Raw genomic sequence first — 26067 nt, 5'->3', positions numbered from 1 at the left:
TGGGGTATTTTGGGGGTACACCCTCAAACCAAATTCACCCCCCCTCCGTATAGTGTAACAAGTGTATGCCAAAGATCAATGTCACATAACGACCACGTCATCAATAAGGACGATCAGTGAAATAACCCGGCAGCAAGTGACCCTCTCCACTGTCCGCCTCAGACTAGGCTGCCCCTCACGGGCTCTGTATTGGCTGGGGTCTATTAAAGTGGGTTTCCCATCATCAATATTTATTACCTATCCACAGGATAGGAGATCAATACCTGATCGGTGCGGGTCAGACCACTGGGACCCCCCACGATCATAAAAATGGGCTAATGCTTAACCACCGCTCCATTCATTTCTATGGGGCTGTCGAGGGCTATCTCCTATATATCCCATAATGCCACATACCTGGGGAAGGTAGAATACACTATAAGTCATGGGAGGGACTATAATTTGGGACAAGGGGTAGATTTTCAGAAGGCGGCAATCTATTTACTGAGCCCATGATCCTTATTATGGAACAGATCATCCCAGGAAATCTTAATGTCACGAAGTGATCGCAGGGGATGTGACTACAGGGCTGCACGTCTGTGTCTGTTCTGGCCGGTCTGATGGAACGTCTCTCTGTACAGCTCTGCTTTTCAACATCATTTGTCAGGTCAAGTGCATCAAATCCAGAGCTGCATTCAGAATTCTGCCGGCGGCTGCTGCTCCGCTGTAAGACACAAATCTGTTCTACATTGCATTGTTGGAGATGTCGTTTTTTCGTCACCAGACTGCTGTACAGGTCATGAAGTAGACATTGCTGGCCGTGTACAGACACTGATCCAGCAGCAGTGGGAAATTGTAAGTACGTGCAGCTTGAGAGGAAATCAGCAGAATTGTGAATGCAGCTCTGGATGTGACTGGAGCATAACAAGGTCCGTACAAGTAATATTATATGTAACTTTGAGCTATAAAATTCTGTTCAAAAGCAGAGCCAAAATATGGTCCTACCCCAGCAGGTTATTAGTGAGTCCCTGTTCTCCCCTCCCGGTCCTTCTGTGTTGTTGATCACCAGCTGTGACTCGATCCTCTGCTGTCCAATCACCGGGTCTCATCTCTGTGTGATACAATGTCACCATACAGACATGATACATTCAGTGGCCCGACCAACACGTGATCTGTGCCCATTATCTCTAATGTCTTTTCCCCGTGTATGTCCCTTCTGTGTCTATGTTATTATATGTTAGAAAACACCTGAAACATTTTTATATATACCTACACTTATACACACACTCCCCGTTTGGCACTGTATAAAGGAGACGACGAGGTGGCCACGAATTCCTGTAGTGTTAGTGACCGTGCCACAGTATCCCCATAGCAGTGCCAGCCACACAGTGCCCCCCAGTGGTGTCAGACGCACAGTGCCCCCCCCAGTGGTGTCAGACGCACCGTGTTCCCCATAACAGAGCCAGCCACACAGTGCCCCCTCAGTAGTGAGTCACACAGTGCACCATTAGTATTTACTTGTCCCTGCTGTGGCGCCGCTGCTCCTCACCACTTATCTTCTTTCGGACATAAAAGATACGTGTGAGCAGCCACTAGAGGGCGCTCACATGGATCCTCCAAGTCCTGTACTGAGATCTCTGATCACTGCAGGAGCGGAGAATGGAGCAGCGGTCTAATAACGGAGCGGTTTTCTGCATCGGACGGATGCGGCTGTCTTTTAATAACTGCGTCTTTCTGAACAGTTGGGACACAGGCAAACTCAGAGCAGTCAGTGCAGGGGGGGGGGTCACACATATAGACGGGGCCACACGGAATTGTTTTTGCCTGGAATATCCCTTTAAATGACAAAAAAGTCAGACACAGTCTTGTATAGGAGATGGAGTAAAACACGTGTGACCTGAAATATTACATTTTGCATTGGACGTTTCAGGAAATTTTCAACATTAAAAACCAAATTAATGTTTGCAAAATACCAAGAAACTATTGCTCCTGTCCAACACACACACACTACAACCCCCAGCATCCCATAAAGCTGATCCTACATGACCGCCCCCTTCTGGCTAATCTGTACATTTCTCTTGTGCACGTTACACTGTGAATCTAGGACTGGGTGCCTCGCTTGGTGCTGGGGTCCCCCTGCTGATACTGGGGACGGGGCCCTTCACTTATTTGTCGGGATGTCCTGCTGATGTAAAGGGGGTGCCCTGCTTAATATGGGGGTGGGATAAAGAGGGATGGTCACTAACCCTTTCACTGCCAGAAGGGTCTGCATTGCATTCATTGGCGCACTCTGCTGGCATGGAGGGGGAACTAGTGCTGATGCTGTATTTGAGTCTGTCTAACAATCCTTTTTAATTCCCCACCCTGCCTCCTGACTCCCCTATGTAGGGTTATTTTAGTGACCCTTGGAATGTCTTTGATTTTCTGATCGTCATTGGCAGCGTAGTAGACGTCATTCTCAGCGAGACGAATGTAAGTATATCGGGGGGCAGGTCTGTCTGTTCCTCTACACCCCCCTCCGCACTCCCCTTCTCTCTCCTTCTCCATTCTGACCTGGGTGCTTCTTTACCCTTCTGCCGAATTTCTTCTTAGTGGTTTATTTTGTTTGATTTTTGCAGCCCCCTCCCCCCTACCAAGCAGAAGAGAGAGAGGGAAGGGAAAAGCTCCGTGACGCCCCCTGCCGGCCAGCGGGAGAAGGGGCTGAATGGGGTTTTTTCTCTCCCTCGTCTCTTCCCAATCCAAGATTGCAAAGTGTCAGTGTGCAAATAACCAGGGTGAGCCCGGCGGCCGAACACGAGAGGAGACCGAACATATCCGTGCAATGCCTCTTAACTTTTCCTTCTTTTTACTTTTATTTTGGTTCTCTCCCTTGTTCACACTTTTTCTTTTCCTTTTCTTTGATTTTCTCTCTCTCTTTTTTTCTCTCTCTCTTCTCTCGTCCTCCCTCCTCTTCTCCTGGGCTGTCATCAGCATTATTTCTGTGATGCATGGAATACATTTGATGCCCTCATAGTAGTGGGTAGCATTGTTGATATTGCAATCACCGAACTAAACGTAAGTAATTTGCCTCTGTCCGTGCCTGTGGCTGCTTCACCTCCCTGACCCCTGTTTGTCTTTCCTCTTCCGTTATTTCTTTTGAGACTCTTTTTATTTCCTCTTTTTTTTTTTTCTTTGTTACGATTATTTTATATTTTTCGTTTTTCCTTCTTGGATTACATAGGGTGATGACTGTGGCATAAACTCCTTCCGGCATGAGATGCGCTGTATAGGAGGACGGGGCCGGTATGGCTGCCAATCACAGAAGGACTGAGTCGCTAGTGAATAGTAAACTCCGCCCAATCAGACGATCCATCACGGGCCGTCGCCGGACCCTTCCCCCCTTTTCACACCTATTCCTTAGGTTTCCACATCCAGATAGTCCGGTTACCACAGTCCAGACTTATTTGGATCTTTTAAGACTTCATCATCTTCACGATATTTATCTACAAATATTTTACAATCCCTTAAAGTGACACGTGGACCCAGACTTCACGCATCACAGTATTACCCCTACTGGGTCACCCCTGTGGTCTGGAGCCGGGTCCTTAAATCAAGAACCAGTCTCGAGGCGCGATGTACACACGGTGATGGATTGACGCCAGGATCCATCTGTGACTGGACCGTACGAGGCTCTTCCCTTCCTCCTATACAGTCGGGCCCCGCTCTGTCTCCGTGACCTGGCATGAGATAACCGTTTCTTTTTACACAGCAAATCCTGTTAAAATTTTCCTTCTCACCTAAACATTCCCATGTCCCTCTCCCCCTATATCGCCCCGGACACCCTCATACACACCCTCGAACATGAAGTCAGTCACTACACCTTAGACTTGTCACTGCAACACCCACAAATAGACGGCTTTCACCTACTGAGGCCCCATGAACACCACCGTAAAAATCGCCCATAATTACGGGCCCATTTATTTCTATGGCCGACGGACACCTTCCTGTATGTCTACGGGAGGGCGTCCGTGCCGTAGAAACCTGCCAAAAAAATAGGACATGTCCTATTTTTGTATCTTGCGGACCGTGCTCCTATACTTTATAATGAGAGCACGGCCCGTAAAAACATCTGGCTGTCCGCAGCCGGCCATGCCCGTTATTACGTGTTGTAATGATGGGCGCGGTCGTGTGCATGAAGCCTTAGTGCAGGATATTGGTGAATTGCATGAAGAGCAGCTCCCATATAGACTGTTATTAGAATTGGGAATCCACTACAGGGATCCAGGAGATTCCTTTATATCTATTAGCAGCTGCCGAGCGCCATAAAGGTGCAGCTTCTCTTTAGCATTACAGCCATACAACGAACCATTGCCCTTCCATCATCAGAATCCCCCCCAATAATACAGCAGGGGCGCCACACGTCTACTACAAGCCGTGCCCAGTCTATTCTGCTGACAGGGAGGGTCAACGGCTGGGAAATCCTCAAACCGGGGGCTCTGCTGATTCCGATAATAGAAATAGATGAGGTGATTGCTGATTACGCAGCGCTGTGATGATGCTCCGTTACTGCAGGTTTGTCACACTGAATGGTCATAGGAGATGACACAGGAGTGGATTTAGTGAAGGCATAGCATACATTTCCAGCGCACAATCCGCATGCGTAAAGACCCTTTTACACGGGGCGATTATCGGGCAAACGATCCTACATAGAACCCTCGTTGCCCAGCGATCGGCAGATGAACGAGCAAACGCCGGGTCATCTGCTGATCGTATCGTTTTAAAAAAGTAAAATATTATCGCTGCAGCTCGTCTCCCTGCCGCTGCCGACATGATGATGTACGGGGACGAGGGATCGGAGTAACGAGCGCCCGTCCCCAACCGTAGCGCCGCGTGAAAGGAGAAAACGAGCACCGATCAACTAGCTGTCCCGTTGATCGGCGCTCATTTACATGGCCCGTCGCTTATGAAGACCTTAGCGCTTAGTTCACACTGCATTTGAGGCTCCCGAGTATTTTCCGATTGTGCACCTCCGGCAGAAGCCGCCAAATTATACCACTAAACTAATAGTATTTTTTGACTGGATGCCTCTGCATTGAACTACAGTCGACTACGGAAAGGTCGACCAACGCAACCCTCCCGACATGTGCCCCGAGGACACTCTGCCATATGTCGGGCGAATGGGGCCCTACGGATTCCTTTTGGCTTATGCGCTGGGAGCCTTAGGACCTGTACACACATAACGGAATTACGGACGGAAAATACGCAGCAGAATACAGTAGCAGCAAAGTGGGTGAGAACGAGCGAATCTCCTCCACACACTGCGTCAAGTCCTCAGTCACGAGAGAGGACTGAATTGTTGCGTTTTTAGAGATGTCACCATCACAGACTTGTAAAAAAAACGCAGGAAATGCTGCAGCAATTCCGTTACGTGTGGACAAGCCCTTGCGTGGAGATTTTGCGGCGGTTTTTACCCGCTGCATAACAAAGGGTGAAATTGGCTGCAAAATTCTACCGCCAATCTGCGACACGTACGACATGCACTAAAATCCCTCCACATGTGAATGGGGTTCTAGAACACCCGGCTCACCAGCGTTCTGCAGATTTTTGCTGCGCCGACCATTCAGTGTCATCAATATGTAATGATCGGAGACATCGGCAAATACTTGTTCCCAGCGTTGTAGATGTGACATAAGATTACGAGAAGTAAATCAGGACTCGGCCGTGCGCCGCAGATTCACAAGTCTCACCGAGCGTTTTCAGAAGAGCCAATTCTATCCTGACGCTTATACATGTATATACTGTATATATAGCTGTGCCAGACTGAGGACTCATGGGCAATCCTATTACAGCGCACAAATCATAGGTCCCGGTGCGGCACTGGCGCCAAGTAACCCCCCCCCCCCCCCTCCACAAACCTTATGCCCCATGCATACCATAGAAGCTTACATTATATACATCCATAAGCTGCAGTGGTGCCGTATGTGCCTGGATTTCCATGGCTGCTCTGATCACCGGCTGTAGTCTGGGGTCCTGATCTGGGAACATCGGTCTGAGCCGCCATTTACGCACGCAGATATTTTGCTCAGATGGCAACTCGAAAAATAGTTCCCATTGTAGCAAATTTCCCGATCACACGACTGTAGGGGGGAAAGAAACATGGATTATGTATACAGTTCACCATGTAAGCCTTATATTTATCATGTGAGCCCCACCCCCACCCCCACGGCCGTTCCTTACACACGGCTGTACATATTATACACTCAGGGGGGAGAATTTATAAAAACTAGGACAAAGCAGTCACATCAAATTCTGCTGCCTGCAGCCTCCACCAGGGGGAGCTCACTGCATACTAAGGCCTCATTCACACGGCAGGGTTTCCCGGCCGGGTGCCGGCCGTTCATAAATCGGCCGGCACCCGGCTGCATTAGGAATGATAGACCCCTAATGGGGCTATTCACACGACCGATTTTTTGACGGCCGGAAAATCCGGCCGTCAAAAAATAGGACATGCTCTATCTTTGCCCGGGCACCCGGCCGCCCGGCTCCCATAGAAGTCTATGGGGCCGGGTAATACACGTCCATCACCGGAATGTGTCCCGAGTGACGGTCGGGTTTTCCGGCGCTTGCGCTCTATCTCCTCCTCCTCACAGCGCAGAGTGCATGTGAGGAGGAGGAGTTGATGCCATTCTGACGAATGGCATCGCTGTACACGGTGTGGCAGGGCCGGGGTGTACAGCAGGTGGAGGGAGCGCTGCGCTGGCTCCCTTCCCCTGCTTGTTAAAAGCGCCCTGGCCCGGCGACACCTTTGATGGCGCCGCTAGCAGCTGTTGCTGCGGCTGCTACTACTGTAGCGACGCCACTATAGCAGAGCAGGGAGGTATCTCCCCGCTCTGCTATGTGCTAGCCGCACTTTAGCTCCTTGAAGGAGCGGAATCCCCGTGTTTTCGGGGATTCCGCTCCTGGACAGAGCGCTTGATGTCTCTGTCCATATCTGGGCAGTGACATCAGGGGAAACTCCTGAAGCGGAATCCCCGAACACATGGGGATTCCCCTTCAGGAGCTGCCGCTGATGTCACTGTCCGGATCTGCCCGGCCCGGCACGGATGCATAACTTTATGCAAACCGGCCGGGCAAAATGGCCGATTTTACCGGCCGACACTCGGGCTCGGGAACGACCCGGTCGTGTGAATCCCGCCTTATTATTGAGTATAATGTATAAATGATACGCAGTGAGCTCCCTCTAGTGGCAGATGTAGGAATACAGAATGTTATAATAATGATCTCTCTCCAGAATTCTGAACATATTTAGATCAAAGCTAAAAAACAACGAATTGGTGTTCAAGGATGGACATTCACGTTAACGTTCCGAAAAAGAACGTGCCGTCTGCGACACAGGTAATGAAAATCAATGTGGTCGCTTTGAGACCCGCCAGTTGCTGCAACCGTGACTCCACAGCCACAACTCGCGGGTCGCAAAGCCACTTCATTGACTTTCGTTATCTGCAATGCTGGCAGGGCGACACGGTAATTTTTGGCTTATCTAATACGTCCACACAAAGCGTAAACACTATGCAGAATTTCCTTCCGTATTTTCCGTGCGGAAATTCCACAGCGTTTTAAAGTAGCAAAAAAATCTCATCCACTCGCTGCGGAAACAACCTGCAGAAAATACGTGCGGATTCCCAATCTGCAGCACATCCATTTCTTTTGTGAGGCGGAATTTCTGCACAGAAAATTTGTTCGCTAATTGTGCAGTGTTTACGCCACGTTTGGCCGTACCCTAAGGCTATGCTCACACGCTTAACAAAAAACGGCTGAAAATACGGAGCGGTCTTCCAGGGAAAACAGCCTCTGATTTTCAGCCGTTTTTTACGGCCGTTTTTCTATTGAGTGAATGAAAAACGGCTCAAGAAGTGACATGCACTGCTTTTTACATGGCCGTTTTTAAAAACGGTTGCGTAAAAAATGCCCCGTGGGTACGGAACGCCGTTTTTCCCATTGAAATCAATGGGCAGATTTTTGGAGGCGTTCAGCCCCCGCATTTTTAGCAGTTTTTCGGGGCGTTTACGGCCCGAAACACGGCTGAAAATAGCCCGTGTGAACACACCCTAAGGCCACGTTCACACACACAACAAAACGTCTGAAAATACAGAGCTGTATCGAAGAGAAGCCAGTTCCTGATTTTCAGAAGTTTTTTAAGCAACTAGCGTTTTTCGCAACTAGCGTTTTTTACGGCCATTTTTTAGCTATTTTTCTATAGAGTCAATGAAAAACAGCTCAAAAAACGCCTCCAGAAGTGACATGCGCTTCTTTTTCACGGGTGTCTTTTTATGCGCTGTTTTTTGAAAATGAGGCGTAAAAAACCGGCCCGTCGGGACAGCACGCCGTATTTCCCATTGAAATTAATGCGCAGATGTTTGTAGGCGCTCTGCTTCTGGTTTTTCAGGACGTCTACGGCACGAAAAACGGCTGAAAATAGCCCGTGTGAACATACCCTAAGGATGAAAACACACGGAGCAGCAGCTGCATGGGCCCGATTAAAACACCCGCCTGTGGTGGCGAATAGCACAGGAGTTTGGCGGTTAAATGTGCCCCCATTCGCCACAGCAGAGAACGTCAGCTGGAGTTTGATTGGCTGCTGTGGGAACTTGCTCTAGTGTTTATAAATCTCCCAGGATGTGTACACCACCATTCACACTTATCCTACTAATATTCATGCCTACCCCAATGATCTGCGGCTTCTCCTCCCCACCCCCGAGCACCATGCAGCGCTGCCTGATGTCCCGTCCTGACCTGGAGCGCGGTGAGAAGCTGAGGACAGGCTGCTGTGTGACGCCCGGACACTTCCCTCCTCCTTCCCTCCCTGTCTCACTTCTCTGTTCTCCTGTCATTCTCACACGGGTGACGCCGGTGGAGGCATTTAGATAGCGCTGTCTCTGCTTGTGTCGTTTTCTTCGGCTCGGCTATAAACTGACCCTTTTCCTTGATTGTGGTGCCTTCCTCCCTCAGTAGGGTTGTACCTGAGCATTTCAGGGGTCTACCTGTTTTATGTAAAAATAAAAAAGTAATTATTGTAAAGTTCTGCCTCTTTTTAATAGACTTTACATTTCAATTCTTCACCATTTTTAAGATCTCTGCTTGCTGTAAACGTGTCCGGATCACCGCTGAGGGTTTGCAACAATTGTATCCAGTCTAGACAATCCTCTGTGAACTCCAGACTGATCATTTTACCTGCACTGATACATTGTAGCAAACTGGACCGAAGATTGATTTGCACTGCTGATGTGTTTAGCTCGTACAGGATTGATAGATGCAATTGTAACAATTCTCAGCTGTGAGGAGTATTAGGTTTGTTTCCATTCATTGACAGCAAGCAAAGGGCCTAAAATGTTGACGAATTGGAACACAAAGCATATTAGAACGTTGCAGAACTGACCAGGTGTAGGATTTGCTGCCATGATCTGCTGATGCCCTCTGTACCCCAGGGCAGGGCCGGAGCTGGCATCCTAGAAGGGCAGACAGTTGGATGTTGCAGCAGGATCTCTATGCAATAGGCAGCTAGAGGGTTAAGAATATCTAGACCGGTGCCCTCCAACCTAACACCCAGCATGCTGGGAGTTGTAGTTTGACAACAGCTGGTAGACGCAGGTTGGAGGCCACTGATGTAGATGATCATCCGCATCACACCCGCCATTGCCGACCTCTCCGACAGATCCTGTGCCCCGGCTATGAACTTGCTCTTCCTGTTCATATACGTAATGTAGTCATCATTTACCTCCAGCTGGCATGCTGAGGCTTGTAGTCTCACAACTACCTCTACCTAGATCGGTCTACCTGCTCAGATCTGTATGGGAAGAGTGGGATTATGACCGGATCACAAGGATTCTGAAGTAAAACTGGACGGACATTTATATCGGTTTCTGAAAACAGGAAACGGCGGCCATTACGGCTTCTATAGGGGTGGTCACCGAGGTTCATGCACATGGCCGTAATGCGGCACCTACAGAAATCCTCCAACTGCATATACGTCAAAGGTGCCGTATTCCATAAGATACTTGGAGATATCCTCAGCATTGATAATAGAGCAGAATGGCCGCATAATACGGCGGCGAGCGGAGCCGCCGTACAGACCGTGCATATGGCTCTGCAGCGTATATCTTCCTGATTAAAGGGTAACTAAATGTTCAAACGTAGTGACATGTCGGAAGTTTGTATTGGTGGGGGTCCGAGTACCGAGACCCAATCACAATCGCTCACACGAAGCGGCAGAAGTGCTTGTGTGATCGCTCAGTCGCTTCGTTTCTGTTCGGCTTTTTCCGGAAATCTGACGTATCGGAGTATAATCTCATAGACTTTCTTTTGAGCCCGCACTCGGATACATTGATTTCCGGAGAAAGCCGAACAGAAACGAAGCGACTGAGCGATCACACAAGCACTTCTGCCGCTTCGTTTGAGCCATTGGTGGGGGTCTCCGTGCTCGGACCCCCACCAATACAAACTTCTGACATGTCAGAAATTTGATGAACCTTTAGTTGCCCTTTAAGCATTGATTCCTTGTTTGCCGCCCCCCGTAATCTAGGGAAGCCAGGTGACAGCCCCCTTAGGAGCTGTATTGGCGATCATTGCCTGTTGTCGGAGAACGGTTAGAGCAGATTTTCTGGAGGCTTTAGGTGGAAATGTTCATTTATCTAAAAAAAAAAAAATTGATTTTCAATGTCAAAAATATTCACATTACCCAAGTCCGAATAGTAAGTAATAGCGCCCTGGGTGGCGTCCTCAACGCTACGAATCCTTTATTCACAGCTAAATTTGGGGGGGGGGGGGGGCGCCTTCTGATCCATCACTGTAATAAAGAGAAAAATGTTTGAATCACTTTTTTGGGGTCTCTGAACTCCAGAATCCACCCGCTGGAAAACGACAAAGCATAATCACCCCTAGTGGATGGTGGGGGTTGTAGTCTGGCACAGCAGGAGTTGTACCAGCAGGACCTGGGTTTCAGGGTTGTACCAGTTTCACAATTTAGCTGTATTTTGTATTCAACTTGCTTATCGCCTCTCCTTCCCCTTTTCCTACCCTCCATGCTGATCATATTGCTGTACTGTGCCCCCCTGTGGATATAGCCGGTATTACATCTTATCTCTGTCTGCCTTTCTTTAAAGACAGGTGAACATGCCCAATGCCACAATATGGTAAGACCAAAAAACCCTTCAGAGCACTGTCACCCTTTTTCTGCTGACACCCTTAACACAACTGTCTCAGCTGTGTGCCCCTGACTACAGGGCTCTTCTCTCCACACCTTGTCTAGTCTTCTCTGCATGCCCTGTGGCCGCCATGTTGTATTTGTGTCTCCTAAGCTGTGACCTCTGTGGTTTATCTGTGTAATACTCTGTTCTTGTAAGCTTGTCTTACCGCTTGCCACCGGGCCGGTCTGGGGGAGACCCCAAGAGGTGGCCCGACTCTCCGGCAGATCCGAAGAGAACAGAACGGGTGGAAATCTTGTTGAAAACTAAAGATGTCCCGGACCGCGATTAATGCTCCAGGATTGTTAATATCAGTTACTGCCCTCGAACAATCAGGGACCACAGCAAAATTCACCCTCTGACCCCGGTGCAGCAGAAACAGACGCAAATATTAATATCCCCATTAGATCATTTCATCAGGTGCTCCAGAAATAAACTCCAATCTAATCACGACAACGGATATCTCAACACCCGGACATAGGAATATTAAACTGGACATAACGAATCAAGAGTAAAGTAAATATAATCCAGACATTAGGATTAAAGTTACATGATAACATTCTGCTGCCTGCAGCCACCACTAGGGGGAGCTCCCTGCATACAGATATATATACACAGTACCCATAGAGTTACATGATAACATTCTGCTGCCTGCAGCCACCACTAGGGGGAGCTCACTACATACAGATATATACAGCTCCAATAGAGTTACATGATAACATTCTGCTGCCTGCAGCCACCACTAGGGGGAGCTCACTACATACAGATATATACTGCTCCAATAGAGTTACATGAGAACATTCTGCTGCCTGCAGCCACCACTAGGGGGAGCTCCCTACATACAGATATATACTGCTCCAATAGAGTTACATGAGAACATTCTGCTGCCTGCAGCCACCACTAGGGGGAGCTCCCTACATACAGACATATACAGCTCCAATAGAGTTACATGATAAGATTCTGCTGCCTGCAGCCACCACTAGAGGGAGCTCACTACATACAGATATATATATACAGCTCCCATAGAGCTACATGATCGTATTCCAGCTGCCTGCAGTCACCACTAGGGGGAGCTCCCTACATACAGATATATACAGCTCCCATAGAGTTACATGACAACATTCTGCTGCCTGCAGCCTCCACTAGGGGGAGCTCACTACATACAGATATATACAGCTCCCATAGAGCTACATGATAGTATTCCAGCTGTGTGCTGTCACCACTAGGGGGAGCTCCCTGCATACAGATATATATACAGCTCCAATAGAGTTACATGAGAACATTCTGCTGCCTGCAGCCACCACTAGGGGGAGCTGCCTACATACAGATATATACAGCTCCCATAGAGCTACATGATAGTATTCCAGCTGTGTGCTGTCACCACTAGGGGGAGCTCCCTGCATACAGATATATATACAGTACCCATAGAGCTACATAACATTTTGCTGCCTGCAGCCACCACTAGGGGGAGCTCCCTACATACAGATATATATATACAGCTCCAATAGAGTTACATGAGAACATTCTGCTGCCTGCAGCCACCACTAGGGGGAGCTCCCTACATACAGATATATACAGCTCCAATAGAGTTACATGATAAGATTCTGCTGCCTGCAGCCACCACTAGAGGGAGCTCACTACATACAGACATATATACAGCTCCCATAGAGCTACATGATCGTATTCCAGCTGCCTGCAGTCACCACTAGGGGGAGCTCCCTACATACAGATATATACAGCTCCCATAGAGTTACATGACAACATTCTGCTGCCTGCAGCTACCACTAGGGGGAGCTCACTACATACAGATATATACAGCTCCCATAGAGCTACATGATAGTATTCCAGCTGCGTGCTGTCACCACTAGGGGGAGCTCCCTGCATACAGATATATATACACAGTACCCATAGAGTTACATGATAACATTCTGCTGCCTGCAGCCACCACTAGGGGGAGCTCACTACATACAGATATATACAGCTCCCATAGGGAGCACACTACATACAGTGATAGAGAGCTCCTATTGATCTCAATAAAAAACAACACAGTATACAGTAAGCTCCCCGTAGTGGTGGCTGCAGGCCACCAGTTTTATATTGTTCCTCTATGTGTATTTAGTGGAAATGGATGTCAGTATAAGAAAAATGGAGCTCTGACCGCTAGAAGAAAAAAATCTGTTATTTATCACACAATTTTGAACCTCAAGGCTGGATTCACACTCGTATTTGTTGCCGGTTTCAAATGGAATGGGCAATATAAGGAAGAACTAATTCCCGCTGGATCTATTTTTGGCCTTGGCTCAAAAATCTGCATCAAAATCTGAAACAAATACGCAATGTGAGAATCCAGCCCAACACGTCATGGTGGTAAAAAGTGGAGATTCACTCTGTAAATTATTGCTCATAATAAAACATTTCCCCCATGACATGTTTGATGAACGGTCAGAGGGGCTCGTAATAAGAATAAGGGGTTCCCTTTTATAGCTCTGAAGTTTAGATTTGATCCTCACTATAGGCAGCTGACCATCATCTTGTAAGATCGAGGTTGGTTATTTGCATAAAGAGCTGGAAATGAACTGTTCCTTAAACTAGATTCTAGTGAAGGGGCGGAGCTGTGACAACCGCTGTCGTTTTCATGATATAGAGGCTGGTTGTCACCATTAATAGACAGTATATACATAAATGAACCCACTGCAAATACAAGCAGCTAAAACTCGGCATTAATCAGTCCGCGGTGGACAATTCCTGTAATGATCCTTAGTAAAGTTACTTGCCCCCCCCCCTCAGGCACCAGGTGTGACGGCTACCTCTGCACCCCCTATAGCGACGTCCCAGGGGCGCCTGATGTACGGCGGAGCTCAGGTCCGGATGTGTTCTCAGCAAGAAATCCAACCAGTCTGTCCTCTAAACTTTTGATGTCTTTTTGGTTTATGTTTTCCTCTTATTTCTGCAGATTATGGGAGGAAAAGTTTTATTGGGTGGAAGATTTTACCAGATATGAGTGTAGAGATAATCGGGTCATTTGTGTCCCGCAGCGTTGGGGAACATCCAGTACCGCTGTTACTCATCTCTACAATCCCAGATTCTGCCTCAATGTTGTCCAATATTTTTATACATAGGGAAAATTTGAGAAACTCGAGACTGGGATAAAACTTCTTGGTAAAAAATTTGGCAATACTGGGAGAAAAAAAAAATCTAAATGTTCTATATTTTGAGTGGTAAAGGGTACAGCGGGTGTAGGGCGTGGGCTGCAGGGTAGGACAGACAGGCAGCCCCTTCCCCGCGGCCTGGATTCTGTGTAACCTTTGGCCGCTGTACATTCTAGCTGGGTGAGGAAAACTCGCGGATCTCCATCACCTTCTTCAGGCTTTTTCGTGTCATGCGGCTGGTGAAGCTCCTCAGTCGTGGGGAGGGAATCCGGACCCTTCTCTGGACGTTCATCAAGTCTTTCCAGGTAACATTGTTGCGCTGAAGTCGTCACTACATTATAAAAATACTAGCAGTGGAATGTATTTATACTGCGGTTTGTAGTCTGTTACCATGGAGACCAGGAAATAGAAATATAGAAAGTCTGGAACCGAACTGCAATAATATTTTATGTTACAATGTTATTGTTGGGCGGTCTTCCCTAGAAATAATACTAGATTCTTTTATGTGACTATTAAATAAGTTAAATTACATTCACATCTGCGTCTGGCTTCCGTTAGACCTGGGTGGGGAACGTCCGGCCCGTGGGATGTATAAGGCCCGCAAGATCATTTGGTCTGGCCCGACCTCACTCAGACCGCGCTGCTGCCGCGTCATTCGCTACTTGCCTCAATCCGCCCCACTCGCTCACATTTAGGAGCAGGAGGAGGGCGGACGGAGCCAAGTATGGCGGCGGCGGTCTGAGTGAGGTTGGTGCGTGCTGGCCTCAGAGTGGGCCAGTCCGGTTCCCTCACCTACGCCATTGTTTCCGCTAAAAAACCCGGAAACTTTATGGAACTGGGACAAAAGGAAACCATTTGCAACGGAAGCGTTACCATTCAAATCAATGGTAATGCAAACGGAAGCTATGGTTTCCGTTTGGCTTTCCGTTCATGGGTTCCCCTGATGGAAACGTCTGACGGAAGCCTGACGCAAATGTGAACAAGGCCTAATCCAGAATATCTGATTATTTGGCCCCTTGCAGCTCCTGTTAGGTTTTTGTTTGTATTATTATATTGCATTTATAGGACTCATTTATTATAGTAAAAGGTTTTATTTATATATATATAATCATATGAGGGTGGATATGTGTAAGGGCCAGTCCACACAGAGTTTTTTGACGCGGAAACCGCGCCACAAAACACGTCAAAAACCGCCCGAAAATGCCTCCCATTGATTTCAATGGGAGTTGGACGAGTTTTTTTACCGCGGTAAAAAGAAGCGTCATGACCCATCTTGAGGCGGTTTCCGCCTCCAAAACCCCATTTCAATCAGTCAGAAAGAGGAAAAAACCGCCTCGACGAGTGTTTTGACGAGTTTTTGTCAAACCACTGCGTAAAAACCGTCTGGAGTAGTTTTTGCTGGAGGAATTTTCCTCCTGCATAAAACTCAGTGTGAACACAGCCTAAGATGTCTTTTTTTCCCCAAAATCATTAATTTAATTTACATTTATAAATTGGATCTCCCCTTTCGGTAACTTTGCTGGTTTCTACTTGCAAACAAACTGTAGTTCCAGCTGCGACCGGGAGATCAGGTGATACGGACACCTAATACAATGCTGGAGGCCTCTTAGGTGGAGCCAGTAAGGCTGTGTTCACATTGCGCTTGAGCCTTCCGTAGGTTTTATATTTCCTGACATCCCTCCAGCCGGAAGCTCGGACATATGCCACCGGATAGATATGAGAAAGATCATTCCGTGATTGTTTTCCTGACTGCACTTTGTGTCCCTTCCCCCACAGGCGCTCCCGTATGTGGCTCTCCTGATTGTTATGCTGTTTTTTATTTATGCCGTTATTGGTATGCAGGTAAGGACACCTTTTTTTATTTGGCACACAAGAAAATAGCGTCAGCGAACACTAACGCCACCTAAGCCACTAAATATAAATAAATCTGCATTACTGCTAGATCTACTTACAATAGGGAGGCTCTTAGCGCAAATTTTGATCAAATTGTGTGAGCCCACCTGCCAAGACAAGGCGACCTCTATGAGGTGGGAACCTACGCTGCACATACACCCAGAAATGGGACCTTTTTTATTTGGATTCTGACAATTTAGATTTATTTGGACCCTTAAATATTTATATAGCGCAACAAATAGCGCAGCGCTGTAAACGGCTCAGCTACCTGTTGTAGGGAGAACCAGCATTTACAGCATGGATCCTCTTCCCGAAACTGGGATGCCGGCAGCAAGATTCCCCACAATTAGTCTATATGAGGGGGACCCACATTGTCCAAACCAGAAAACCCTCTAAGCAGCGGGTAAACAAAGGGAAACATGAAGATAAACCCCGATATAAAAGCAGCCGCCGCAGCGATCAGATAACGCCGCAGGTGAGACTCCTGGGAGTTTCATCCACCTGCAGAAGGCACATAACCCCCATCTCCAAACCCAAATCCCACTGACATTTCCCCTTTACGAATAAGACGTCACTGACGTGGTTTTCTGTGCGCAGGTTTTTGGAAAGATTGCTCTGAACGACAGCACGGACATCAACAGGAACAATAACTTTCAGACCTTCCCACAGGCCGTCCTGCTGCTCTTCAGGTTTGTTGGTGGGGGGGGGGGGTCGATCTGTTGGATTTTTCATCCTTATAAAAACAATGCGGTTTGTGCTGCAATCGGTGGCCTGTTCATCGCGTAACATCCGGCGCCGCATGTTATTCAAGATCGCACTGAGGGAACGGAGCGGATACGCGGTTGGCTTGATATTCTAGGATACGGTCCGCCTCCTTATCTCCGTCTCCTTATCCCCGTCTCCTTATCCCCGTCTCCTTATCCCCGTCCCCTTACCCCCGTCCCCTTACCCCCGTCTCCTTACCCCCGTCTCCTTACCCCCGTCTCCTTACCCCCGTCTCCTTACCTCCGTCTCCTTACCTCCGTCTCCTTACCCCCGTCTCCTTACCCCCGTCCCCTTACCTCCGTCCCCTTACCTCCGTCTCCTTACCCCCGTCTCCTTACCCCCGTCTCCTTACCCCCGTCTCCTTACCTCCGTCTCCTTACCTCCGTCTCCTTACCTCCGTCTCCTTACCCCCGTCTCCTTACCCCCGTCTCCTTACCCCCGTCTCCTTACCTCCGTCTCCTTACCCCCGTCTCCTTATCCCCGTCTCCTTATCCCCGTCTCCTTACCTCCGTCTCCTTACCTCCGTCTCCTTACCTCCGTCTCCTTATCTCCGTCTTCCAGATGTGCGACCGGTGAAGCCTGGCAGGAGATCATGCTGGCCTGTCTCCCTAACAAGATGTGTGACCAGGAATCTGAGCTTCACCGCATTGTGGACGACTACTCCTGCGGCAGCAGCTTCGCCGTCTTCTACTTCATCAGCTTTTATATGCTCTGCGCCTTCCTGGTGGGTCTCCCCTCCTCCTCTCCGGATTTCTCTGCCTTGTAGTTCTCCAGTTCTCCATCTCTCATCCGTTCGCACTTTGGATTCTGTACGGAGGATGTGAACAGGTCTTACATCTTTCTTTCTTTCTCAGATCATCAATCTGTTTGTTGCCGTCATTATGGATAACTTTGACTATCTGACGCGTGATTGGTCCATATTGGGTCCTCATCATTTGGATGAATTCAAAAGGATTTGGGCAGAGTACGATCCAGAGGCCAAGTAAGAGCTTCAGATATCAGCATATTAGAAACATAATGGGGCATATTATTATCATTATCATTATTATTATTATTATATTATTATCATATCATTTAGTTTTGCATTGAAATAATGGCGCAATTGTTACATGATGAAAAAAATAAACATATACCGCACAGTATACATCTTCTTTTCTCACTGTGGGAGCCTATAGGCGACATATGTCTATACAGTGGACTACGTTGCAACCTTTACATTGAGAAATCCTCCTGACACCTGAACTAAGGCTCGAACGCTGTGAACAGGGCAGGTGTGAGTGTTTTAGGGTCGATTTACTTGTCGTGCTTTTCCCGTTTGTCTCCCTGTCCAGGGGTCGTATCAAACACCTGGATGTAGTGACTCTACTAAGACGGATTCAGCCGCCTCTAGGATTTGGGAAACTGTGTCCGCATCGTGTGGCGTGTAAGGTAATCAAATGAATGGGGAGCGCGAAATCTACATCCGATAAAAACTGCGGCACCGGTCGCCATCAACATAATAAAGTAGGAGCCAAGTTTTATCAATGAGTTCCATAATGTGAGGCTTCAGCTCTTCATAAACAAATCAGGAACGCGGTGTGAATACAGCCATACGCGCAGCGGTTGTGCGCCACAGAACTGCCATAGTTTTGCAATGCGGTTTTCACGCACACGGCTTGTACAGGCGAAGAACATGATTTCAGAGTTAGGGTATGTTCACACACAAAATTTTCAAGGTAAAACAGCTCCTGATTTTCAGAAGCTTTTTAATCAAACTCGCGTTTTCCGCAGCGTTTTTAATGGCCGTTTTTGGAGCTGTTTTTCTATAGAGTCTATGAAAAACGGCTCCAAAAATGGCTGAAGAAGTGACACGCACTTCTTTTTTGTGGCCGTTTTTTTAAGCGTCCGTTTTGAAAAACGGCCGCGTAAAAAACGTCCCGTCAGAACAGAATGGCGTTTTTCCCATTGAAATCAATTGGCAGATGTTTGGAGGCGTTCTGCTTCCGATTTTTCAGTAGTTTTTGGGGACGTTTACGGCCTGAAAACACTCCATGTGAACATACCCTTACAGACAGTGAGGCTATGTTCACACGGCTTATTTTGAGACGTTTTTCGGCTGTAAACGCCCCAAAAACGGCTAAAAATACGGAGGCTTAATGCCTCCAAACATCATTGATTTCAATGGGAAAACGGAGTTTTGTTCCCAAGGGGCGTTTTTTTTTGCGGCCATTTGTAAAAACTGCGTGTAAAAAACCGCCCCGTAAAAAAGAAGTGCATGTCACTTCTTCAGCCGTTTTTTTAGCTGTTTTTCATGGTCTAATAATTAAGAAAAAAAAATAAAAAATGGCTTGATGCATAAAAAGCGGCTGAAAATCAGAGGCTGTTTTCCCTTGAAAAGCTCCGTATTTTACTGCCGTTTTTAGTTTGCCGTGTGAACAGAGCCTAAGGCCCCCTGCACACAGGATGAAATTGCTGCATATTTTCTGTGCGGGATTACGCACATCGGAATACCGTTCCCGCCATGTGGATGAGACTTGAACAAAACGTTCAAACCCACAGCCCACTCATTGTGTTCTGGACGTTCACCGCGGATTACACCCTTTTCAACACCAAAATCCGCACTAACGCAACAAATCACAATTGCAAGAATCCGCAAACAAATCCGCCACGTGTGTGGGCGCCCTAATAGCCCCGTCACCAAATATGATCCATGCAACGCAAGAATGTAACAGTTTTGTAGATGGGAAACCTGACATAACGCCATGGGGTTTCTGCAGCAATAATCCCCCTCCCGTAAGTCTTGCCACTTGGCTTCTGCCTTCGCTATATCCCGTGCCATGTGATACTTGCATTACCTACGTTTTTTCCATTACGCAGCGTTTAGTCGCCATGAACATGCCTCTGAACAGCGATGGTACGGTCATGTTTAACGCAACACTCTTCGCTTTGGTTCGGACTTCTCTATGCATTAAAACGGAAGGTAATTATATATACATTGTATCTTCTACTTCATCCCATAATCCCTGAAAGTTTTCTCAGCGAGGAATTTAAACACAAGGTCTGACTTTTCATTATAAGGTTGTACTTTGTGTCATAAAACCCATTTAAACGGAATGAAAGCTCCCGTATTTATTGGAACACTGACCTGACCGAATGCCCCTTATACCCCTCCTAACAATCCTGCCGCCCAACAGGTAACCTGGAACAAGCAAATGAAGAGCTCAGGGCAATTATTAAAAAGATCTGGAAAAGGACCAGCATGAAACTCCTGGACCAGGTGGTGCCCCCTGCTGGCGGTAAGCGAGATGCTCCACAATATGAGACGGGACTAGACGTATATTTCAGTGGTGCAGCTTAATATGTATGTGACTCAAAAGCCGCAACACAGTCCTGCTCTAATGCGGGGTCCGATGTGGTTACGATCGGAGAACACGAGCCTGGAACCACAGAAAAACAGGTCTATGCTTCCAGGCAGTTGATTGGTTCTTCAGATTGTGCTGGGATTTCCAGCTGTGAGACAGATAGAGCTGCTTTATTCAGTGTTTGGACCCAGAACTGTGCATACGGCTGAGGGAGAGAACACGTGAAATATTGGTAAAATGTCATTTAAACCTGAAGATGTTTGCATGTGGCTGCGAGAAGCTCCCCTACACGTTACATGCAGTGGGATATAAAAAAATCTGGGTGACGGCGTTTATGTTTACAATCCCTTTATCAAAGACAGAGAGACAAATGTACAAGGTTACGATGTATTCCGGCTACTGACCTGTCCGATGACATCATTGTTTCCTCCGCTTAGATGATGAAGTTACTGTGGGGAAGTTTTATGCCACGTTCCTGATTCAGGAATATTTCCGGAAATTCAAGAAACGTAAAGAGCAGGGGTTAGTAGGAAAACCGTCCCAGCGCAACGCTCTCTCGCTGCAGGTACTTATCATCACTCCTATCATCCTGGGCAGTATGTAGAGTCTGGTAGATGGAGGAAAAAAATATAGAGTCCGTGGGATGTGGTGAATTACACACAATATATATTTCATAAGATCACACCGGGAGAAGACATAAGACATGCTACATATGCGTCATCTAGACCGTATAGGACAATATATTATACCTGTATTCCTACAATGTGCAAAAATAAATATTAGACAATAGTGTTATACGTACAGTATTTATATATAGTCACCCTTTACATAACTATATACTAAGCATATCACAATATATTACATGTAGAATATTCAATTAGATATACCTTCCTATATATAAGTGTTTATACCACCTTATATTGTACTATATATATTTATATACACCAACTTGTTACCATGCTGTATATACCATCCTGTACATAACTGTATATACTACCCTATATATAAGTGTATACCACCCTATACATATTTCCAACCTTGTATATATCATCCTGTACATAACTGTATATTTCACTCTATATATAAGTGTATATACCATTCTGTACATAGCTGTATATCTCACCCTGTACATATCTATATACCACTCCATATATACTACATATCCAACACTTTCTTGCTTTTCTGAGGACAATGTAGACTGGTACTTTAAATCTTGGGGCCAATTTTAAAAGGGTCCCACAAGCCAGGACTGTCCTTGTGTCTGTCTTGGGGTGCTGACGCCTCTCAGCCCTTGGCTAGTAGCCCAGATGTTTGTGGTTCCCCCCAGGCTGGGCTGCGCACGCTGCATGATATCGGGCCTGAGATACGCAGAGCTATTTCTGGAGACCTGACCGCAGAGGAAGAGCTGGACAAAGCCATGAAGGAGGCCGTGTCTGCAGCGTCAGAAGACGACATCTTCAGGGTGTGTAGCAAATGCTGCGCGGGACTGCACTGGGGCGTATTTATGCATGAGAGTTGTGGGTAACACTGGCAGGACCTGCAAATACTCCCATGTATTATCTCACCAGCATATAAAGCCACGACATTGTGTATCCACCCCCCCCCCCCCTCTATATCTGTTCTGCTGTAATCGTGTGTCATATGGTAACGCTACGTCTGTATATATCATTACACTGTATATCATTCTGTAAGGCCTCATGCACACGGCCGTCATTTTTATCCGCAATTACGGATAAAATATTGGCCCATTCATTTCTATCGAGGACGGATACCTTTATCTATATTTACAGGTCTGTGTATCTGGGCCGTAGAAATGTGCCCTATTTTTGCATTTACGGACTGTGCTCCTATTATACTTTATAATGCGGGCACAGCCCCCAAATGCAGTGACAGTCCGCGGCCCGTCTGTATTCATGGTCGTGTGCATGAGGCCTAAAGCTGCATTTATTATTCTGAAACATTGTATCAGCTATTCTGTAACATCCAGTAACATATACCCCCCCCCCCCCTATATATCCTTCAACTCTGAATTTCCTCTTTGGACATTATATATTCTCTTTTGATACTATATCCTTCCTCATACACTTTGTACTTTTTTTTAAACGTTTCATCCCTCCTAAGGCCCCATGCACACGACCGTATTTTTCATCCGTATTTACAAACAGTAATTACGGACCCATTCGTTTCTATGGGCTACGGCCACCTTTCTGTATTTTTACGGATGGGTGTCTGTGCTGTAGAAATGATAGAACATGTCCTTTTTTTTGTCCGTAAACACAGCATGGACTCCCCATAGAAGTCTATGGACGCTTCCGTAATTACGGACGGCTACAGATGCGTATCCTTAGCTGTGCATAATTACGGAAGCATTGCTATGCGACGCCAGGGGATTAACCAAGATTCTTCCTCCATTTTTTTTTTTTTCAAATCTGTAAATACGGATGCAACACGGACTGTTTTAATGGACACCAGTTTCGTATATGCGGATGAGTTGCGGATGACTATAAAGGACTACGGATCCGTAATTACGGACAGTATTTACGGATGGATGAAATGCCCGTAAACACAGTCCGTAATTACGGGCACGGCCCGCCGCAGACAGTTGTCCGCATTTGCGGGCCGTGCTTCCATTATAAAGTATGGGAGCACAGTTCGTAAAAAGCAAAAGATGGGACATGTCCTATCTTTTGCAAAAGGTTTCTACGCCCCGGACACCTTCCCGTAAATATACAGGAAGGTGTTCATGGACAATAGAAGTGAATGGGTCCGCAATTACGGACGATTTTTACAGTCGTGTGCATGGGGCCTAACATAGTAATTGTACATCTCATCCAAAAGCATCATTGTTTCGTAATTCTATCTACCCATCGTGTAATACTGTATATCTGCTTGATTAACCTGTGTCGCTCCACACTGTGTGTGTCACATTGTATTGCTCCTCCTGTATCACTGTAACATTGTATCACTTCTCCACCTAGTACACCTTCTCTCATCACATTGTATCACTTCTCCACTTAGTACACCTTCTCTGGTCACATTGCATCACTTCTCCACTTAGTACACCTTCTCTGGTCACATTGCATCACTTCTCCACCTAGTACACCTTCTCTGGTCACATTGCATCACTTCTCCACCTAGTACACCTTCTCTGGTCACATTGTATCACTTCTCCACCTAGTACACCTTCTCTGGTCACATTGCATCACTTCTCCACTTAGTACACCTTCTCTGGTCACATTGCATCACTTCTCCACTTAGTACACCTTCTCTGGTCACATTGCATCACTTCTCCACCTAGTACACCTTCTCTGGTCACATTGCATCACTTCTCCACCTAGTACACCTTCTCTGGTCACATTGTATCACTTCTCCACTTAGTACACCTTCTCTGGTCACATTGTATCACTTCTCCACTTAGTACACCTTCTCTGGTCACATTGCATCACTTCTCCACCTAGTACACCTTCTCTGGTCACATTGTATCACTTCTCCACTTAGTACACCTTCTCTGGTCACATTGTATCACTTCACCTAGTACACCTTCTCTGGTCACATTGTATCACTTCTCCACCTAGTACACCTTCTCTGGTCACATTGTATCACTTCACCTAGTGCACCTTCTCTGGTCACATTGTATCACTTCTCCACTTAGTACACCTTCTCTGGTCACATTGCATCACTTCACCTAGTACACCTTCTCTGGTCACATTGTATCACTTCTCCACTTAGTACACCTTCTCTGGTCACATTGTATCACTTCACCTAGTACACCTTCTCTGGTCACATTGTATCACTTCTCCACCTAGTACACCTTCTCTGGTCACATTGTATCACTTCTCCACCTAGTACACCTTCTCTGGTCACATTGTATCACTTCTCCACCTAGTACACCTTCTCTGGTCACATTGTATCACTTCTCCACCTAGTACACCTTCTCTGGTCACATTGTATCACTTCTCCACCTAGTACACCTTCTCTGGTCACATTGTATCACTTCTCCACCTAGTACACCTTCTCTGGTCACATTGTATCACTTCTCCACTTAGTACACCTTCTCTGGTCACATTGCATCACTTCTCCACTTAGTACACCTTCTCTGGTCACATTGTATCTTTTCTCTGCTGAATCATGGTTGTGTTACATTGTATTGCTCATTCTGAATCCCTTTACCCGCTGTGTGTAACATTGTATCACTCCACCTTGTACACCTGCCGTCTTCCTGCTGAATCATAGTTTTTGTATTGCTCATCATGTAGTCTGGAGTTTCCTTGTTGTAGTGAATTATTTTCAGTCCCACATTGTTGCCGATTAATTTTCTCTGTTGTATCATGTGGTCCGTGCATTACTGGATCCATGTCTTCATGTCCAAACTCTTCAGTAATAGATAAACGTATCCGATGGTGCAGTGAATAGAACAGCACATAGAAAATACAAGTTGCTTTTTAGAAAATATATGCAGCCGATGCTGTTCCTTTACCTCTCGTAACTTTCAGAGCAATAGGTATCTCTGACTCTGGGAAATCCGACCCTGATCAAAACTGATATTTTTGTTTATTTCGCCGTCACATACACTGAATGGCCACTTTACTAGAGACCCCCATCTAGTAGCGCGTTGGACCTCCTTTGGACTTCAGATCTCTAGCAATTCGTCGTGGCATAGACTCCACTAGGGTTTGGGATGGTTCTACAGGAATAATGGCCGCATCGGACAGGATCGCTTTTCGCAGTTGCCCCTAAAGTGTTCTTCTGCCGTAGGGTAAATAGCTGCCATGAACGGATGAACGTGGTCGGCCGTAATGCTTAGATGAGCCCTACCGATCAATCATACATCCACAGGTATCAGAGGAGCCAGGGTGCCAAGAAAACGTTCACCTCACCATTACTCCACCAGCCTGAACGGTTCATACCGTTCATCGATTCATGCACTTGCGCCCAATTCTGACCCTGCCATCAGCACGGTTCCCCAGAAATCTGGATTCATCTGACCTGCCAATGTTTTTCCGCTGCTCAGTGATCCAAATTTTTTATTTTTTTGCCCACTTGAGTCTTGTCTTTCTGTCTCCCTTAGACAGCAATGGCACTGGAACTGGTCGTCTGCTATTATAGCCCATCCGTGCTATGGAACGACAAGTAGTGCATTCAGACACGTTAGTTGGAGAACCAGCAATAAATTTGGCTGCAATTTGCTTGACTGTACGCCGCCGGTTTGTCAGAACGATTCTTCACATCCTCCTCTGACCCCTTTAGTCGACAAGTTGTTGACATCCAGAGGATCCCCTTTCGCTGGAAGTTTTTCCTCGATCGCGCCATTCTCCGTATACTTTCCACACCGTTGTATGAGAAAACCCCACAAGGTTGGCAGTGATGACCAGGGCTCGTTTCACGTGGCTCCGATCGCTCAATTCTCCCATTCTATTGTGGATTCACGCTGAAACTGATAGACGGAAAACTTGTGACTTGATTTTATGCTGCGTCCGGGGTCACGTGTCCGATTTCCATACAGGGAAGTTAGAATCGTGAAAGGGCCGGGGTCTCTAATAAAGCGACTATTCAGTGTATCTCAAAGAAGATGCGACAATGTGCATGAAAATAGGAGGTAACAGTCAGATAATACAATGTGAAATATTCTGTCCAGTGTAAGTTTTATTAATGGATCCCTTTATTTAAAGGCAACTTGTATTTTATGTTAGTGGCCAGCGTCTGTCCATCTTTATCTATGATTTG

At 46.8% G+C, this 26067-nt stretch overlaps 1 protein-coding gene across 1 annotated transcript in view; it reads left to right on the top strand.

The window, feature by feature from the left end:
* The window catches only part of CACNA1C (calcium voltage-gated channel subunit alpha1 C), a 141156-nt gene that overhangs the window by 105760 nt on the left and 9329 nt on the right, over nucleotides 1–26067 (top strand). The window contains exons 27-38 of the mRNA XM_075855600.1: nucleotides 2947–3030; nucleotides 11115–11144; nucleotides 14521–14649; nucleotides 16121–16186; nucleotides 16835–16926; nucleotides 17564–17726; nucleotides 17857–17984; nucleotides 18334–18430; nucleotides 19859–19961; nucleotides 20176–20277; nucleotides 20781–20908; nucleotides 21671–21805. Of these exons, the coding sequence (XP_075711715.1) occupies nucleotides 2947–3030; nucleotides 11115–11144; nucleotides 14521–14649; nucleotides 16121–16186; nucleotides 16835–16926; nucleotides 17564–17726; nucleotides 17857–17984; nucleotides 18334–18430; nucleotides 19859–19961; nucleotides 20176–20277; nucleotides 20781–20908; nucleotides 21671–21805 (1257 nt within the window). The remainder of the gene's footprint in view (nucleotides 1–2946; nucleotides 3031–11114; nucleotides 11145–14520; nucleotides 14650–16120; nucleotides 16187–16834; nucleotides 16927–17563; nucleotides 17727–17856; nucleotides 17985–18333; nucleotides 18431–19858; nucleotides 19962–20175; nucleotides 20278–20780; nucleotides 20909–21670; nucleotides 21806–26067) is intronic.

This window comes from Rhinoderma darwinii, chromosome 3, assembly GCF_050947455.1.
Source record: "Rhinoderma darwinii isolate aRhiDar2 chromosome 3, aRhiDar2.hap1, whole genome shotgun sequence".
Classification (NCBI taxonomy): domain Eukaryota; kingdom Metazoa; phylum Chordata; class Amphibia; order Anura; family Rhinodermatidae; genus Rhinoderma; species Rhinoderma darwinii.
This window is presented reverse-complemented; position numbering and strand designations above follow the sequence as displayed.